Here is a 19,208-nt window from a genome sequence, read left to right as displayed (position 1 = left end):
TTTACCTTTAAGGGAGAATGACTGGCCCAAGTGAGCTTCCATGGGAGGGTAGAGCTTGGGTTTGGGCAGTTCTAATGCAGCACTGTAATTACTATGCCACTCCTGACTGTCACAAGAAGGACCCAAGGCGGCCTATAACATAAACAAAACAAGCAAATAGCAGTGTTGCCCAACCTCCAGGTAGTGGCTGGAGATCTCCTGCTATTATAACTGATCTTCAGGTGACAGAGTTCAGTTCACCTGTAGAAAATGGCCTCTTCAGGAAGTGGACTCTGGCATTGTACTCTATCAAAATTGCTCCCCTCCCCAACCCCTGCCCTCCTCAGACACCCCACTCCCCAATCTCCAGTAGCTTCCGGATCCAGAACTGGCAACTCTTCAGTGTGACAGGCAGAAATTCAAAAGTTGAAGCAATTCCCACATCTGTATCAGGCTGTGGAATCGCTGGCTATTATACAGGTCACTGGGTGCAAGGGTAGGGGGCTCCTATGCCTTTAAATGAGGTTTGATATGCAAAAATAAGCCAGTGAAACTTTTTGTGACAGGCAGTCAGGGCTTTTTTTTTGAGCAGGAACGCACAGGAACGCAGTTCTGGCTGGCTTGGCACCTGGGGTGTGGCCTAATATGCAAATGAGTTTCTGAAGGGCTTTTTCTGCCAAAAAAGCCCTGCAGGCAGTTAACCATTATCACCTGTTGACTGGGACAGATTCAAACTGCTATCAACAACTGTCGTCTATATATATTGGTGGGTAGTCGTGCTGATCTGAAGCAGTAGAACAAAGTTTGAGTCCAGTGGCACCTAAGATAGGGTTTTATTCTGGGTATAAGCTTTTGTGTGTATGCACACTTCTTCAAATACATCGAAACAGAGCCACCAACCGTTACATACAAGAAAGTGGGTGAGAAACATGTTGCCAGGAAGGGCTAATTAGAAATAATATTGGATTAAGGCAATTGGTAAGACTTGTAAGTAGCAGCAAATATAGCTATATGCCAAAGGGTACATGGACATAGATCTGACATCGAGAATCACAAAACTGAGAAACCTGTAAGAGAATACTTCATCCTCCCAGGATGCTCAGTGGGGGACCTCAAAGCAGCTGTTTTGTTTCAAAAGAATTTCAGAAACAGCCTAGAATGGGAGATTGCTGAGTTACAAGTTATTTCTACGCTCAAGACAATGGAACCCCTGGGGCTCAACAGGGATATTGGTTTCTTATCTCACTACATATGCTATTAGATTCAGGTGGGTAGCTGTGTTGATCTGAAGCAACAAAACAAAGTTTGAGTCCAGGGGGACCTTGAAGGCCAATAAAGTTTAATTCTGGGCTTTCAATTGAATGCAGCACTTCTTCAGATACACATGCTAATGTCATTCAGTTCTCACATCCGTTTGTAAACTTTATTATGCTGTATGCTAATCTGCTGCTATTCAAGGTTTTAACAATTGCCTTAATCCAATTTTAGCTCCAATTGGCCCTTCCTGGCAACATCTTTCTCATCTGCTTGTAATGTAATGGTTGGTGGCTATGTTCCAATGTACCTGAAGGAGTGGGCATGCACATGAAAGCTTATACCCAGAATAAAACTGTGTTGGTCTTCAAGGTGCTACTCGACTCAAAGTTTGTTCTGCCATCTCTATATGTCATTGTTAAACTATACAAGCCCTGTCAGTGGAAAATGGCATTTCTAGTTGATAAGGGCAAAACTAGATTTTTGACAGAGAACTAGGTCTTGAAAAGCTGAGGGGCACTGAAAAAGTTTATCAAGACTAAAATAAGCATTCTGTTCTTACTACTCTTGTTATTTATGCATTTACCATTTTACCAAAATCACTACTATGAAAATACAGGGGGTGTAATTTTATATCACTGCCTCTGATGCAAAATTAGCCAGTTAGAGCTCTGGCTATACGCGGGGTCATTGCGGTGGCATTTAAACCTTCTCTAAACAAGAAGCAGACCATACTGATATGAAGTGTGGGGTCTAATAGACACCCAAACCCCCTTGGAGATTGCACTGAGTATGCTGCTGCTGCCAAAAAAAAAAAATCAAAATAATATCTTTATTATTTGTTTCCTTTTGGTGGTCATAGAAACCAAGGAACTAGAGGAGAACATGCGAAAATTACAAGACTGTAGCTTGCTTCTGCTTACCAAAGGTTCACTGTGGAGGTGGTACTCCTCTACAGAGAATATCTCTCTGGCATGAAGGGTCTTCTTTTGGATCATTGACAGCCGCTGGTTTGCATGAGGAGAAATGACCACTAATGGAGGAACATGCTCTGGAGTGGAGGACTGCCTCCATAACAGAAACTGGAAAGGCTTAGTGTCCAAGGCTATTATAAATCTGTCAGCAGCATACATACTCATTTCAATTAACACTTTCAGTGCAATGGGGTTAAAATGACCCCAATCCCTTCCAAGTGTACACTACAGTTTTCAAAACAAATGACCAAGGTAGAGGCATGGGACACTACAGGGCAAATGACCCTCATGAAGGCAAAATAAGACTGAAAACAAAGTCTTATCCTCCCACCTTCTCTTGTTTTCTTTGAGCCCCCTTTGGGCAAAGGTCTATGCCATAATAATGCTGAATATTTTTCTTTTAAGCAGCCCTGAGCTAAAAAGAAACCCATTTGCAAGTCTGCGGGTGTTAGGGTTGCCAGGTCTGTGTTTGAAAATACCTGGAGAATTTGGGGTGGAGGATTTGGGAGAGGGAGGGGTTTGGGGAGGGGAGGGGCCTCAGCATGGTGCAACGCCATAGAGACCCACCCTTCAAAGCTGCCATTTTCTCCAGGAGAGCTATTCTCTGCCAGCTGGAGATCAGTTGTAAAAGTGGGAGATCTCCAGGCCCCACCTAGAGGCTGGGAACTCTAGTGGGAGTGTGAATGGGAAGCAACCAGGTGCTGAACATTTAACTTTATCGTATTTAAAATATTTTTACCCCACTTTTCTCCTTTAAGGGACCGGAGGTGGTGTACAACAATTTTTTAAAAATGCAATAACAAAAATATAGCTTTGAAGTAACAATTACCATAAAAGCAACCTTAACTCCATTAAAGAATTAAAGGAATGATGGCTATAATCAGCACCCAGGGACCCTCATAAATGCCTGCTGCATCTATGTACATTCAAAACCTCTCCTGAACACTTCAGTTTCATGCCATTTCCTGAATGCCAAGACAGAAACAACCTTTCTCACAGCCTTTTATGCTACACCCTTGGTTTCTTGCCTCTCTCTCCAAGGCACCGATTTGTTTGCTCTTTAATCACACGGAGATATTGGATTTGATAAGGTCATATGTTTGTCTCAGATTCTGCATGGCAGCAATTTCAGGCTCTGTTCAGCAGGAGACCAGATGGGAGGCCAGAGCTTTTCAGAACTTGAGAAAAGCAGACCAACGGTGGCAGAAATCTGCGCTCCCTCTTTTACATGTTTGGGGATAAATGTCTTTAATGAACACGGGGAATGTGTTTGGCAGTTTGTCGCTTCTTTGTCTAGAAATGAAGCCCACTTGAATGCTTGTTAATTGCGCCACAGGCTTCTTTGTGGAGCAGGCGGCTGAGCAGTTTGCCTTCCTTTGGAGGCTAGCATAATTGACAGATGCCGTGGCTCAAACAACAGCCTTTCTCCATCATGCCCTATTTGGGAGCTTCCCTGGGGCTTATGGTGGTTGAAGACAAAGTAACTGACTAGGATGGAAGTTCAGACAGCTACGGCAAGAAATTTCTAATATGACTTCCAGAGTAAGTTCTGATGAGGGTGCTTTCACTTGCATGAATTTATTTATTTTGCTAAATTTCTAGCTCAATCCAACCCTAGGGCTGTTAAAATCTAAATTTAGATCTAAAGAGGCAATGTGCATGATTAGGGTTGCCAATCCCCAGGTGGGGGCAGGGGATCCCCCAGTTTGGAGGCCCTCCCCCAGCTTTAGGGTCATCAGAAAGCGGGAGGGGAGGAGGGAAATGTCTGCTGGGCACTCATTCCCTATGGAAACCGATTCCCATAGGAAATAATGGAGAATTGGTATGCAGGTATCTGGGGCTCGGGGGGGGGGGCTGCTTTTTGAGTTAGAGGCACCACATTTGCAGCATGGCATCCAATGCCTCTCCTCAAAAGACCTCAAAGTTTCAAAAAGAATGAACAGAGGGGTCCAATTCTAGGAGCCCCCAAAATAGGTGCCCCTATCCTTCATTATTTCCAAGGAGGGAAGGCATTTAAAAGGTTTGCAGTCCCTTTAAATGTGATGGCCAGAACTCCCTTTGGAGTTCAATTATGCTTGTCACAACCTTGCTCCTGGCTCCACCCCCAATGTCTCCTGGCTGCACCCCAAAGTCTCCTGGCTCCACCCCTAGATATTTCTTGAATTGGACTTGGCAAGAGAAACAGAGTTGAAGAGAAACGGAGCTGCCAGCCTGCAGGGGAGGCCTATAGATCTTGAGGAATTACAACTGATCTTCAGATTACAGAATAGGGTTTCCAACTTCCACATGGGGCCTGGAGACCTCCCAGAATTACAGCTGAACTGCAGACAACAGAGTTTTGTCCCCCTGAGAAAATACCCACTTTTCTATGGATTCCATGACACAATATTCAGCTGAGACTTCTCTCCTCCCCAAACCCTGCCTTCTGCAGATTCCACCACAAAATCTCTACGAATTTCCTCACCTGGAGCCGGCAACCCTATTACAGAGATCCCAGTTCCCAGAATTACAACCAATCGCCAGACTACAGAAATCAGTTTCCTTAGAGAAAATTGCTCCTTTAAAGGGCAAATTCAATGGCCTAATACGCCAATGAATTCCCTCCCCCTCACACATGAACACACATGAAGCTGCCTTAGACCATCGATCCATCTGAGTCAGTATTATCCACTCAGACTGGCAGTGGGTCTTCAGAGTCTCAGGTGGAGGCCTTTCACATCACCACCTGCTGTTTTCTTTTAAAGGACAGAGGGCAAGTGAGCTTTCTGATGAGACCAGACTTGCCATACCTATCCAGGTCACAGCATGAATTTATATATTCCCCTTTAAAAAAATAAGCAATAAGTAATCTCGTGTGACAGTCATTTCCATGAGTTAGTTATGTACAGGGCCTTTTTTGAGCAGGAACGCATAGGAATACAGTTTCAGCCGGCTTTGTCAGGGGGTGTGGCCTAATATGCAAATAGTTTCTGTTGGGCTTTTCCCACAAAAAAAGCCCTGTGTGAAACAATGGTGATGTCAGGGGTGTGTGGCCTAATATGCAAATGAGTTCTTGCTGGGCAAAAAACCAGTCCTGGTTATGTATTATGGGATGGGAAGCACTATTTTCTTTTGTCTGTTCTGAACTCACCCGGCCATTAGCCTCACAGGGTGGTCCTGAATTCTAATATTTCAGAATTTTTAAGAAATCAGTCCACCTTTTTCATCCTGTGCATAATTTTATAAACTTCTAATAATCTTTATTCTCCTCTAATATGTTGCCTGGTGCAACTCATCTGCAATAATTTTCAAAGCAGATTTAATCATTTAATTATTTGTTCAACCAACCATACAACTAATTAGCTTCATGTTCTTTATTGACAGTCCTGAACAACTACAGGTACTGCTAGCTTGTATATTTTTAAGGGAGAGTTATCGTTGCATCTTTGTCCCAGAAGCCATTGCAGCAGTGAGTTTCTTTATTTAGTTGTGCCCCCCCCCCAACCCAGAACACCTTGCCTTAATTGCAATAACACTTCCTGAGCTCCATTTTGTTACCGATGGGGTTTGCTGAACTGGCCATTTCCATCATGCATAGCAATATTGTTTTCTATTCTCTCCTCTCCCCTATTGTACTTCGTTTTGCTTCATCTGCAGCTTGACTTGCAGCGGACCGGAATCTCACTTAGCAAGGACCTTGTAATACCCATTTGATCAGGGGAGAACCAGAGGAAAAATAGAGGTTGGCAGCTGCAGTTTGGGAAATACTTGGAGATTTTGGGAGGTGGAGCGCTATCAGCCACCACCTGGAAGATGACAACTCACAGAAAAACTAACAGGAACTAAGTAGTTAGGCACTTTGCCCTGACCTGGATGGCCCAGGATGACCCGATTTAATCAGATTTCAAAAATTAAGCAGGATCAGCTTAGTACCAGTTAGTATCTGATGGAAGACGTCCAAGGAAGTTTAGGGTAGACTGTGGCATTATATACCCTCTAGGCCAGATAGGAGGGTAGACTGTGGCATTATACCCTCTAGAGTTGCCGAGTCCAATTCAAGAAACCTCTGGGGACTTTGGGGGTGGAGCCAGGAGACTTTGAGGGTGGAGTCAGGAGACATTGGGGTAGAGCCAGGAGCAAAGTTGTGGCAAGCATAACTGAACTCCAAAGGGAGTTCTGGCCGTCACATTTAAAGGGACCGAACCCCTTTTAAATGCCTCTGCTCCATTGGAAATAATGAAGGCATCTTCTTTGGGGGCTCATAGAATTGGACCTCTGGTCCAATCCTTTGAAACTTGGTGGGTATTTTGGGAAGAGGCACTGGATGTTATGCTGAAAATTTTGTGCCTCTACCTCAAAAAACAGCCCCCCCCCAGAGCCCCATTTACCCGCAGATCAATTCTCCATTATACCCTATGGGAATTGGTCTCCATAGAAAATAATGGAGTGCTGAGAAAGCACCCACACACACACTTCCTGATGACCCAGAAGTGAGGGGAGGGCCTCCAAACCAAGGGATCCCCTGCCCCCACCTGGGGATTAGTAGCAACTAAAGTAAACCACTGCGTAATTACACTTTTGCAAACATTTGCTTAACAAATTTCCTGTTGCATTCAGTAACACGCATATATTTTCATTACAAACCAAAAGTCTTTTCAAATCAAAGTACAGTCATTTTTCATAAGTATTGTAGTTGCTACTAATCATTACATTGCAGTTTCCGGTTTGTCCACCTGGGGTTGGCAACCCTAATGCCCTTCCCTCCTAGAACCCTGTCCTCCCCAGACTTAGGGTTCCAACCTCTAACTAGAGGCAGAGTTTTCCCCAATCTCGGGGCCTCCAACCTGCCAGCACAGGATTGGCTGGGGGGAGAGCCCTACCCCTGAAGAGTTCTGGAACAGCCTGATGTGTCTGGCATGATGATGTCACCTAGAAGTGACATAATCGTGCCGGGCACGTCACGCAGGGATGCTCTAGCATTTTGGTATAAAACTCTATGGCCTACATTGTAAGCATAGATGGCTTTAAAAGGCTATTAGATTTATTGGGGAGAAACGCCTCAATGGCTACTGGCTATGGTGAGGAAAGAGAACCTCCATAGTTGGACAAAGCTAGCCTCCAAATAGCAGTGGTAGGTGGCAGCAGAGGGAGGCCTGGGCTTTTATGCTCTGTTTGTTGACCCTCCACGGCCATGGTTGGCAACTGTATGAAACAGGAAGCTGGACAAGATGGACCAGTGGCCTGACCCAGAAGGGCTTTTCTGACATTTCTATGGTCTGTGTCAAGAAGAAAACAAACCATTTCACAACAGTGCCTCAGTGGTGCTGCTCTGTGCATGGACTCGACACACAGGAGTTGCGTACATATGATTTTATCTCAAAGGAGTGAGGATCTTTCCTCAGGATAGCAGCCTCTGAAATTCCATTTAGCTACAGGTTTGTTTATCATATGATTGAGAGACTATCCCGAGGCTGCACCAAACTCCAAGTGGAAAGGTCAAAAAGAATCAAAGAGATCAAAAAGAATCACGGTCCACCTGGCTTGTTCATCTAGAACAAGGGAGCTGTGCGTATAAACAGCAGTAAGGTTATTATCACTGCTGGGTGGAATTCATAGTTCCATTACACTGGCCTTTGAACGGCCCAAGAGTGTTGCTTATCATACAGGCAGCTGGCTTTTCTTGCTCCCATGGCACAAACAGGGCTATTTCAGGACACCTCTGTGCCAAAATAGAGGTAGGAGATCTGTGATCAGATCACTCAGTCTGTTATTTTTCTTTTTGTGCAAAGCTACTGCTGCGGGCTGCTGATTTGGTTCAGAAAGCCACACTGAAGAAGGAACGTTTTGCCATTTCCTCTGCATGGTTTCCGTAATTTATGTATCCTATCTGAACACTTACAGTGCTGCCAGCCCTTCTAGGGGGAAAGTACAGACACCGTACAGAAGATGAACACATGAAGCTGCCTTATACTTAGGGTTGCCAGCTCTGCATTGGGAAGTACCTGGAGAGTTTGGGGTGGAGCCTGAGGAGGGGTGGAGTTTGGGGAGGGGAGGGACTTCAATGTAGTATAAAGCCATAAAGTCCATCTTCCAAAGCCATATTCTCCTGGTGAACTGATCTCTACTGTCTGGGGTTCAGTTGTAATCCCAGGAGATCTCCAGCTACCCCCTCAAGGTTGTCAACCTTATTGATACCAAGTCAGACCATTGGTCCATCAAGGTCATTGTTGTCTATTCTGATGGGCAGCTAGGGTTGCATGCAATGCAATGACACCACTTTTGAGTATTTACTCAGATGTGATCTCACCATTTTGTGCAACACTGTTACCCACCCTTTCCTTTGCCTCTCCGCTGAGCATGGGTGGGGACAGAGTGATGGCAGAGGGGGGTTGCCTCCTTATAGAGGACTGATGGCAACCCTGCTCGCCTATGACTTTCAGCTCAACAGTGTCTCACTGAAGTTTCCCTTTGAAACTTTTAAGTGAAAGTACTGTATTGTTTAAGTTCATTATTAAATGTCCAAGGAGACTGAAAAGCTCACCCATCGCAGTTCCTGTTTTTAATATCTTATTTATTTTATTTATTTATTTATTTAGAATTTATATCCCGCCCTTCCCACGAATGGCTTAGGGCGGCTTCCAACAATAGATCCCACATAACAATAAGCAATATTTAAACATGTGAGGAAATAGACAATTAAAACAGATAAAACAGATAAAACTCTAAAAATTAATAAATATTCAAGTATATATAAAGGAAATCTGGCAAGTTGCGTTAGGTTCTCAAGCTAGGTATGGGCTAGCCGGAAGAGGGTCGTCTTACAGGCCCTGTGGAACTGAACTAGGTCCCGCAGGGCCCTCACCTCCTCCGGCAGCTGATTCCACCATGTAGGGGCCATAACAGAGAAAGCCCTTTCTCTGGTGGATTTCAAGCGGGCTTCTTTCGGCCCAGGGACAGTAAGGAGATTTTGTGTTCCCGACCTCAGTACTCTCTGGGGAACATGCGGGGAAAGATGGTCCTTCAGGTAGACAGGTCCCAAGCCATATAGGGCTTTAAAGGTGATAACCATCACCTTGTACCGGACTCGGTATATCACTGGAAGCCAGTGCAGGGTCCAAAGACCCGGCTGAATGTGTCCCCACTTTGGGAGACCCAATAACAGCTGGGCCGCGGCGTTCTGCACCAGCTGCAATTTCTGAGTTCCCCATGTAGAGGGCATTGCAGTAGTCTAACCTCGAGGTGACCGTAGCATGGATCACTGTTGCTAGGTCGTCGCGCTCCAGGAAGGGGGCCAACTGCCTTGCCCGCCTAAGATGAAAAAACGCGGACTTGGCAGCGGCTGCTATCTGAGCCTCCATCTTTAAGGAAGGTTCCAATAGCACCCCCAAGCTCCTGACCCTGTCCACCGCTATCAGCGGCGCACCATCAAAGGCTGGCAGGGGGATTCCCCCTCCCGGGCCGCGGCGACCCAAGCAAAGGACCTCTGTCTTCGCAGGATTAAGCTTCAGCCCGCTCAGTCTGAGCCACTCAGCCACAGCATGTAATGCCCGATCTAGATTTTCCGGGGTGCAGGTCGGCTGGCCGTCCATCAGTAGATAGAGCTGGGTGTCATCAGCGTACTGGTGACACCCTAGCCCGTGCCTTTGGGCAATCTGGGCAAGAGGCCACATATAGATGTTAAATAACATCGGGGAGAGAACCGCCCCTTGTGGTACACCACAGTCAAGTGTGCACCTCCGGGACAGCTCCCCCCCAACTGCGACCCTTTGTCCCTGACCTTCCAGGAAAGAGGAAAGCCACTGTAAGGCCAACCCCTGAATCCCTGCGTCGGTGAGGCGACCCTTCAGTAGCCGATGGTCGACCGTGTCGAACGCAGCCGACAGGTCTAACAGCATCAGCACCGCCGAGCCGCCCCGATCCAGATGCCGTTGAAGGTCATCCACTAGAGCGACCAGCACCGTCTCCGTCCCATGTCCCGGGCGAAAGCCGGACTGAAATGGGTTTGTTCTGTTGCGTACACACTGTGCAATAAGGCCCTGCTGTCATATCAGAATATGTAGCACATTTGAGGATGCGCAAGTATATGAGCCCTTTGGTCATAGACCTGTATTTCTACATGTACCTGTATTTCTCTCCCCCCCCCCAAAAAAAAAGACATAACTTTTGCTGGGAGATTAAACACCCCCAGCCTCTGAGCTGCTTCCCCAATTAAATGAGCAACCCTCCTATATCAAATTTGAGGTTTTGTTTCGTTTGGTTTTTTAAAAAAGACAGCCACCTGTCATTACATAAACAGGCTGTTGTATGCATACCCTGTTTTGTGATAGGAGAATAAGTCAAGGGGGAGTGACTCAAATGTTGCTTCCATGGCCATATGATAGGGATGTAGGAATGCAGAAAAAAAAACTTGATGGTTGGGTGCAATCCAGGAGAACTTCCTACAATGAGGCAAACTCTGTATTCATACACATAAACATGTTTACCTTGAAGAATAGGCATTATATCCTTGATTAGTTTTAAGGGCCTTTGTTTTCATAAGAACATAAGAGAAGCCATGTTGGACCAAGCCAATGGCCCATCCAGTCCAACACTCTGTGTCACACAGTGGGGAAAAAAAGCTCCTGGCGCCATCAGGAGGTCCACCAGTAGGGCTAGGACACTAGAAGCCCTCCCACTGTGCTCCCACAAACACCAAGAATACAGAGCATCACTGCCCTAGACATTGTTCCATCTATACCTTGTAGCTAACAGTCACTGATGGATCTCTGCTCCATATGTTTATCCAATCCCCTCTTGAAGCTGGCTATGCTTGCAATTGCCACCACCTCCTGTGGCAGTGAATTCCATGTGTTAATCACCCTTTGGGTGAAGAAGTACTTCCTTTTATCAGTTCTAACCCAACTGCTCAGCAATTTTATTGAATCTCCACGAGTTCTCGTATTTTGAGAAAGGGAGAAAAGTACTTCTTTCTCTGCCTTCTCTATCCCATGCATAATCTTGTAAACTTCTATCATGTCACCCCCTCAGTTGATGTTTCTCCAAGCTAAAGAACCCCAAGTGTTTTAACCTTTCTTCATAGGGAAAGTGTTCCAACCCTTTAATCATTCTAGTTGCCCTTTTCTGCACTTTTTCAATGCTATAATATCTTTTTTGAGGTGTGGTGACCAGAATTGTACACAGTATTCCAAATGAGTCTGCACCATCAATTTATATGGCCTCTATTTCAAAATTTGGACTAGGTTGCCAACTTTCAGGTGGGACATTGTTGAGTTCCTAGAATTACATTTGATCTCCAGACAGGGTTGCCAGGTCTGTGTTTGAAAATACCTAGAGACTTTGTGGAATGGATCCGGGAGAGGGCGAGGTTTGGGGAGGAGAGGGGCCTCAGCATGGTACAATGTCATACAGCACACCCTTCAAAGCAGCCATTTTCTCCAGGGGGAGCTGATCTTTGCTAGCTGGAGATCAGTTGTAAAAGCAGGAGAACCCCAGATCCCACCTGGAGGCTGGCAACCCTATCCCCAGATGATAGAGATCAGTTCCCCCAGAGAAAATGGCTGCTTTGAAGACTGGACTCTTTGTGTCCTCAGACTCTACCCCCAAATTTCCAGGGATTTCCCAAGCAGGAGTCAAAACCCCTAGTTTAGACCCACCAACCATTTGAAAAAGGGTGGGGGCAAGTAAAATGTGCTGTCTTTAAGATCCATAAGGTGGTACCAGCAAAGCAAAAGCCCATCAAAGATTTTTTAGCTTTGCTAGTACCTTTTATGTCAGTTTGACCCCAATCATCATAAGTGAAAGTATGAAGGAGGAGAAACACAGCAATCAAACTCCTCTCCCTTTCTCACATGGCCCTTAAAACTCGAACTTTGCAATTATTAAATGCTTTTTATAACGTAATGCTAGCCAATAGTATGCCCTGTCATTTATAGCTATTGAGATTGCCCTTATGCCTTTGCTCCTATTCTCTGAGTGTGCTTTCTGACTGAATAGAAGCAAATCCAGATCAGTGACTCCTGCAGAGACACAACTGCGGCTTCCTTTAAAGGCAGATGATTCTCCTACATCAGAAAGTCAACAGGTTTCTTCACCCTCCAAGAAAGTTATTTGCTTCAATAAGTTCTTTGGGGCTTCACCAGACCCTTTCATTATTTATTTAATATCTCACAGCATACTAACTGTTTTCCTGGCATGTTGTTGTTCAGTCGCACAGTCGAGTCTGACTCTTTGTGACCCCATGGACAAAGTCACGCCAGGCCCTCCTGTCTTCCACCATCCTCCGAAGTCTGCTCAAATTTGTGTTTGTTACATCAGTAACGTTGTCCAGCCATCTCATCTTTTGCCGTCCCCTTCTTTTGCCTTCTGTCTTTCCAGCATCAGTGAGTGCTCCCTTCTCATTTGATGGACAAAGTATTTGAGCTTCAGCTTCAGCATCTGACCTTCCAGGGAACAGTCTGGGTTGATTTCCCTTATGACTGACTGATTTGATCTTCTTGCAGTCCAAGGAACTCTCAAAATTCTTCTCCGGCACCACAGCTCAGAAGCATTTATTCTTCTGCGCTCGGCCTTCCTTATGGTTCAGATCTCACAGCCATACATTACTACTGGGAATACCATCACTTTGACTATGCGGACTTTTGTTGGCAGGGTGATGTCTCTACTTTTTGTTATACTGCCCAGGTTCACCATAGCTGTCCTCCCAAGGAGCAAACATCTTTTAATTTCATGGCTACAGTCACCATCTTCAGTGATCTTGGATCCCAGAAATGTGAAGTCTGTCACTACTTCCATGTCTTTCCCTTCTATTTGCCAAGGTGTAATAGGGCCAAATGCCATGATCTTAGTTTTTTTGCTGTTGAGTTTCAAGCCTACTTTTGTGCTCTCCTCTTTCACCCTCAACAAGAGGTTCTTTAAGTCCTCTTCACTTTCTGCCATTAGAGTGGTATCATCTGCATATCTGAAGTTGTTGATGTTTTTCCCAGCAATCTTAATTCCAGTTTGTGCTTCATCCAGGCCAGCATTTCGCATGATGTACTCTGCATATAAATTAAATAAGCAGGATGACAATATACATCCTTGCCGAACTCCTTTTCCTATTCTAAACCAATCAGTTGTTCCATATCCCATTCTGACCGTTGCTTCTTGACCCTTACACAGGTTTCTCAGGAGACATGTGAGGTGGTCCGGTACTCCCATCTCTTTAAGGACTTGCCACAGTTTATTGTGATCCACACCATCAAAGGCTTTAGCGTAGTCAATGAAACAGAAATAAAGGTTTTTCTGATACTCCCATGCTTTCTTCATAATCCAGCGAATGTGTGCATCACTTTAACAGCATCATCTTTTAGGACTTTGAATAGCTCAACTGGGATACCGTCATCTCCACTCGCTTTGTTATTAGTAATGCTTTCTAAGGCCCATTTGACTTCACACTCCAGGATGTCTGGCTTGAGGTCAGAGATTTCACGTCATGGTTGTCAAGGACATTGAGATCCTTCTTGTATAAATTTTCTGTGTATTCCTGCCACCTCTTCCTGATCTCTTCTGCTTCTGTTAGGTCCTTTATCATGGCCATCTTTGCACTAAGCATTCCCTTGATTTCTTCAATCTTCTTTAAGAGATCTCTTGTCCTTCCCATTCTGTTATTTTCTTCTATTGCTTTGCATTATTCCTTCAGGAAGGCCTTCTTATCTCTCCTTGCTGTTCTCTGAAAATCTGCATTCAGTTGGGTGAATCTTTCCTTCTCACCTTTGCCTTTCGCTTTCCTTCTTTCCTCAGCTATTTGTAAAGCCTCACCAGACAGCTACTTTGCTTTCTTGCATTTCTTTTTCTTTGGGATGGTGCTGACTGCTGCCTTCTGTACAATATCACGAACCTCCATCCATAGTTCTTCAGGCACTCTGTCTATCAACTCTAGTTCCTTAAACCTATTCTTCACCTCCACTGTATATTCGTAAGTGATGTGATCAAGGTCAAACCTGAATGGCCTAATGGCTTTGCCAGTTTTCTTCAGTTTAAGCCTGAATTTTGCGATGAGTAGCTCATGATCTGAACCGCAGTCAGCTCCAGGTTTTTGCTGACTGTAAGGAGCTTCTCCATCTTTGACTGCAGAGTATATAATTAATTTCTTGGCATACAATCTAGAAATTATTTGGACTAGCTGAGAGAGTGTGTAGCTGGTCCAAAGTCACCCGAGTTGCATTATGGCTTTGATACCAGGGCTCTTCAGATCAAATTCAGTCTTCAGTCTGCTGTACCACATTGGTGCTCTGCTCTCTCTGTCTCCCCCATTTGCTCCTTTTCCCATTTCTCCTATCATGATGTCTCTCTCTCCCTAGTTGTGTGTGGAGTATAGAATAATTTGCTATATTTATGGGTATATCCAGATGGCCATTTACCAAGTGGTAATTTGTGGGCCTATATCCATGTGGGGAGCCACCATCTGTCTCCAACATTTGCCCATGTGGCCAGGACTATTTTACCACTCCTCTGCTTTCTTGGCTAACTAATTGGTTGCAGGTGCATGTGTGTGATCAAACCCCTTTCCTCATGTAGGCTGATGCTACAGATGATCAGCGCCCCCCGCGTGTTTCTATGCATGCCATGATAAGATGCCACTTGGGAAATAGGTGACAACAGTGTAGAAATTCTATTTATTGCATTTTTCTCCCACCTTCCCCTCAAGAAGCCTAGTGTTGCATGCAACTCTGTGAGGTTGGTTATATTGATGGAAAGTGGGCTTAAAGTTGCTCTGTGAGCTTCATGGCTGGGAATTTGAATACAGGTCTTCCCAGTATTATCCTCTCACTCTCCTTCGGTTCAGTGAATTATGCAAGGAATAGATAGACTATTGACCCTGTGATGTCTAAACCAGGATCCAAAGTGCTGTTTGCAATGGATTTCATATGTTTTACCTGAGTAAACACCTTGTTTTGATGTGCAGCTCCTGGCTCAGCATCAGAAGGCATTCTTCTAAGTTTCAGGGTTATTATCTGAGGCAGTGGGGAGAGACAGGGAAGGCTGCTATTAGAGGAAGGAGCCTTGGAAGCTTGCCTCCTACATGACCTTTAAATCCCCACTTTGGTAGCAGTGACTTCTTTAAAAAAAATTGTATTAATAAATCATGTCCTGAATTTTAAAAAGTTTTTATGATGGTACTTGGGAAAGGAGGGGGGAAACCCACCGTTGTTCAGCCTCAAACACAGCACAGACATTTTAAATGAACGTTGATGATGTACACATCTATTAAGCCCTGTCTTGGATGGTTCAGGCTAGCCCAGTCTCATTGGATTTCAGAGGCTAAGCAGGATCAGCTCTGGTCAGTATTTGGATGGTAGATCACCAGTAAAAACCAGGATTGCTACACAGAGGCCGGCAATGGCAAACTACCTCTATTGTCTCTTGCCTACAGAGTCACCATAAGTCAACTGTGACTTGACAGCATTTCACACACACATGCATGAAGAGATGTGAATTCTGTTTGGCTAATGCAACATGACATGCCTTCTACAGCTGCTTCAAAACTCTCTTTTTCCTTTCTCTCTGCTTCCCTCCCCCATCCAGGCTGCAAACTCATCTTCCCCCCTTGGGATGGTGGGATCCGCTACCGGGGACTGACCCGTGAACAGGTGAAGATGGCCCGCTTCCTGCCTTTTGACTATGAGATCGAGTACGTGTGCCGTCCAGAACGTGAGATAGTGGGGCCCAAAGTGCGCAAATGCTTGCCCAACGGCACCTGGACTGACAGTGATGTGGAGAGCCGCTGCTGTAAGTCTCTTAGGCCTGGAAGTGTGGGTGGACATTTGACTTCAGCTCCCAAATGTACGAAAGGAAACTGTGGATGAAAAGCCTCATGCTGCTAGAAAGAGGATTTGGTGGGGGGTGTCTAGCTCATGCTTGGGGGGTTGCTAGAGCTGTTCATCTTGGACAACCTTCCTAGACAGTGTTGTCAACTCTGGGCAAGAAGATTTCTGGAGATTTGGAGATTGGTCCAGGGGAGAGTTTGGTTTGTGAATGACCTTTTCAGGATATAATACCTGTGACAGACCCCATCCTTTTCCCTCCCTCAGAGGCTAGTTTTTTCCTCTGTTTTTCTATTCCTTCACTGAATTAGCAGCATGGTGACATGTTTTCTTCTCCCCTGAAGAAACCTTAGCTGTCCACCCTATATCAGTAATATATATTAGCTGTTTGCTCAGCCCAGGAACCTGTATGAAGGGATAGGATGGCGCTTTAACACCTGAAAATGGCACTTGAGAAGCTTTGAAAATTCAAATAATAAACAATTTTATTTAACATCAAGGGGAAAGGTCAGGTAAAATCAGGAGCTAAAATTACTAAGGTAAAAACAGTGTATGCACAAGCTTTTGTTCTTATATATCAAGCTATTGTTATTCACAGTTACTTAGAACTTTATATTGAGGGGATTTTGTTACAGTGTTTTCCCAAACACTCTAATAGATTGCATTTGTATAATCACTGACTCTTTTGGTGCCCAGAAGGCTGGTACCCTCTTCCCAGTACCCAAACCTCTTCTCTTGGAATACCAGTACATTTCTTGAGATGTTAACAGACTTTTAGGTCTCTACAGGCAGTTTCTAATCACAACAGACTAGGGGTCTCTGTTCTCCTCAGAGATAAGTTTCCCTGTTTAACTGGGTAGGAAATCTTCTTCTCTCTCTAGATCTATCCCCTTTCCTTTGGCCTGAATGAGAGTCTTCTCTAACTACCAACTCGTCCTTGCCAAACTTTCCTCCAGTTCCCTGTCTGTGTTGAAACTGCTCTCAGCCAATGCTGAATTTAGAGTGTATTCAGTCATGGCTGAAATCTTTTGTCATTATTAAACCCTTTTCTGTCAGGGCTGTTTCCCAGATGGTCTCAATACACATCTGTTCTCAGTTAAGGCAGGAATCTGTGCTCTCAGTGTACAGCTCTCACAAGACTTTCCTTTGGTCAGCTGATGCCAACCAATCAGATTGCTTGGAGCAGCCTGTCACTCAAGTCTTTCTGGCTTTGTGAAGAATTAAACCTTCACAGTCCTGTAGTTGTATGTACAGCACTTTTAAAGTCTCTTAAAAAGTGCAGTTCATCATAATACCATATAGGCCACCCTCTGAAGCAGCCATCTCTTCAAGGGAAATAGTTGTAATTCTGGGAGCTCCCAGGTTCCACCTGGGGGCTGGCAGCTCTATTAAACCTTTAGTAGGTTGGGCTTTCCCTTCCCCATCTCTTGATCATGTGCCTTTATAATAGCGAAATGACTGGCAGGAAGGTATACAGCTTGAACAGAGATGCTGTCATTGAAAGCTTGGCCAATTGGATTTCTGCCACGCTTGCAGCTATTAAAGGCATACAAGCACTACCAGAAAAATAAAAGCTAACCTTATTTATACCCATATTTATTCAGATCTGCTGCAGGCACATCCAAATAATTGGAGGCTCTTTTGTTTTCAAAGGGAAAACTGCCATCAAGCCTTTATCCCAGTATCCACTGGTGCAACCAAAGATCCATTTTTGCACCCAGCACAGCACAGCCTCATTAAATCTGAATGACTATTCCTCTACTCCCTTAAGGCTTTTTATATCTGCAGGTTCGGCCTCTCCAACAATTTTGTCTCTCCTCCCCAATTTGTTTTTGCTTATCATTTGGCCTGAAGAAGAGTTCTGGGGAACTTGTAGGCTTCCTCGCTGTGTTATTGGCCTACTGTTGCTTTTGGATTATCTGTAGCAGGGAATTATGGGGTTGGACATCTCCCTTTCTTGGCACTCAGGAGATCTATGAGTTTAGCACTCTGAAACCCATCCTGATTTGGGTAAGAACTGATAGGGAATGGGTGGGAGCTGCACAAGCAGCCTAAAGATATATCAAAGATAGGCATACTGGCCTCCAGGTGAGGTCTGGGGATCCCCCGGAATTACCACTCATCTCCAGACTACAGAGATCAGTTCCCCTGGAGAACATGGATGCTTTGGAGGGTGGACTCTCAATGGCATTGTACCTACTGTGGTCCCTGTCCTTCTCAGGCTTCACCCCCAAATCTCTAGGAGTTTCTATTTTTAAAAAAAGCCCCAATGTTGTTGGTGGGGATGGCTGTTGCTGGGGGACTGAGATGGAGAAACCTGTCATGTGGAAGTTCTGTCAGCGCTGCACTGTATGGGGAAAAACACCTGTCACTGCTAGCTGTAGAGCAAACATCTCTAGAATACTCAAGCAAGGGGACCAAGCTCTGTGAAACAGTACTTGGTTATAGTTCTGACATGAATGCTTCCCTCCCTTCCTTTCACAGTACGGACCTGTCCCAAGATGCACCTAAGCCTGGAGAATGGGCAAGCTCACGCCCGGGCAATAGAGCGGGTTCCTGTAGAAGGCACCTGGGTGGAATATCGCTGCAACACTGGCTTTCACCTGGTGGGCAGTCCTCGCAGCAACTGTACCAAGGCAGGCCGCTGGAGTTCTGCAAAGCCTGTCTGCGAATGTAAGTCATGGTAGCAATGTAGGGATTTGGTCTGAGCCAATAAAAAATTTCCCAGATTGATTGAGATTACCGTTTGCTGACAAATCAACTAAACTTTAATTTGAGTAATCCAGCACCTAAACCAATGAAGGCTTGCAGCCCTATACCTTTTTATCAGTGTTTAGTGATTGTATGCTAATATTGATTACAACCATGAAGTGTTGGGGGTGGGGTTTGCAATCTGGTTTATTTAATCTGAGATACAAAAGCAGTGATGGAGACTGGTGTGTGCTCTGTTTGGGAAATGAAAGGAATACCCTGGTGGTTCTGAAGGGTTTAATCAGTCTCTCTCCTGACTCCCTTCACAGTGTGGCGGTCTTCAGTGTCCAGGACCGGGTTAGGTGAGTTGTATTCTCATTGTCCCTCATCCCGCTCTCTGTCGGGTCTACAAATCTATCTCACTTTCCTCCTTCCTGCTTCCCAGGCTTGTCTTGCACACTTTCCTCCAAACTGGGTTTGACGTATGAGCCCCGCTTCCCTGCCTGCTCCCAGTCCTGCTAGATGGATC

General features: G+C 45.1%; 1 protein-coding gene across 1 annotated transcript in view; it reads left to right on the top strand.

Annotated features, from left to right (window-relative positions):
• LOC132571993 (gamma-aminobutyric acid type B receptor subunit 1-like) overlaps nucleotides 1-19,208 on the top strand; it is a 188,857-nt gene that overhangs the window by 153,981 nt on the left and 15,668 nt on the right. The window contains exons 4-5 of the mRNA XM_060238785.1: nucleotides 15,750-15,953; nucleotides 18,473-18,661. Coding sequence (XP_060094768.1) covers nucleotides 15,750-15,953; nucleotides 18,473-18,661 — 393 coding nt within the window. The remainder of the gene's footprint in view (nucleotides 1-15,749; nucleotides 15,954-18,472; nucleotides 18,662-19,208) is intronic.

This window comes from Heteronotia binoei, chromosome 5 (genome assembly GCF_032191835.1).
Source record: "Heteronotia binoei isolate CCM8104 ecotype False Entrance Well chromosome 5, APGP_CSIRO_Hbin_v1, whole genome shotgun sequence".
NCBI lineage: Eukaryota > Metazoa > Chordata > Lepidosauria > Squamata > Gekkonidae > Heteronotia > Heteronotia binoei.
This window is presented reverse-complemented; position numbering and strand designations above follow the sequence as displayed.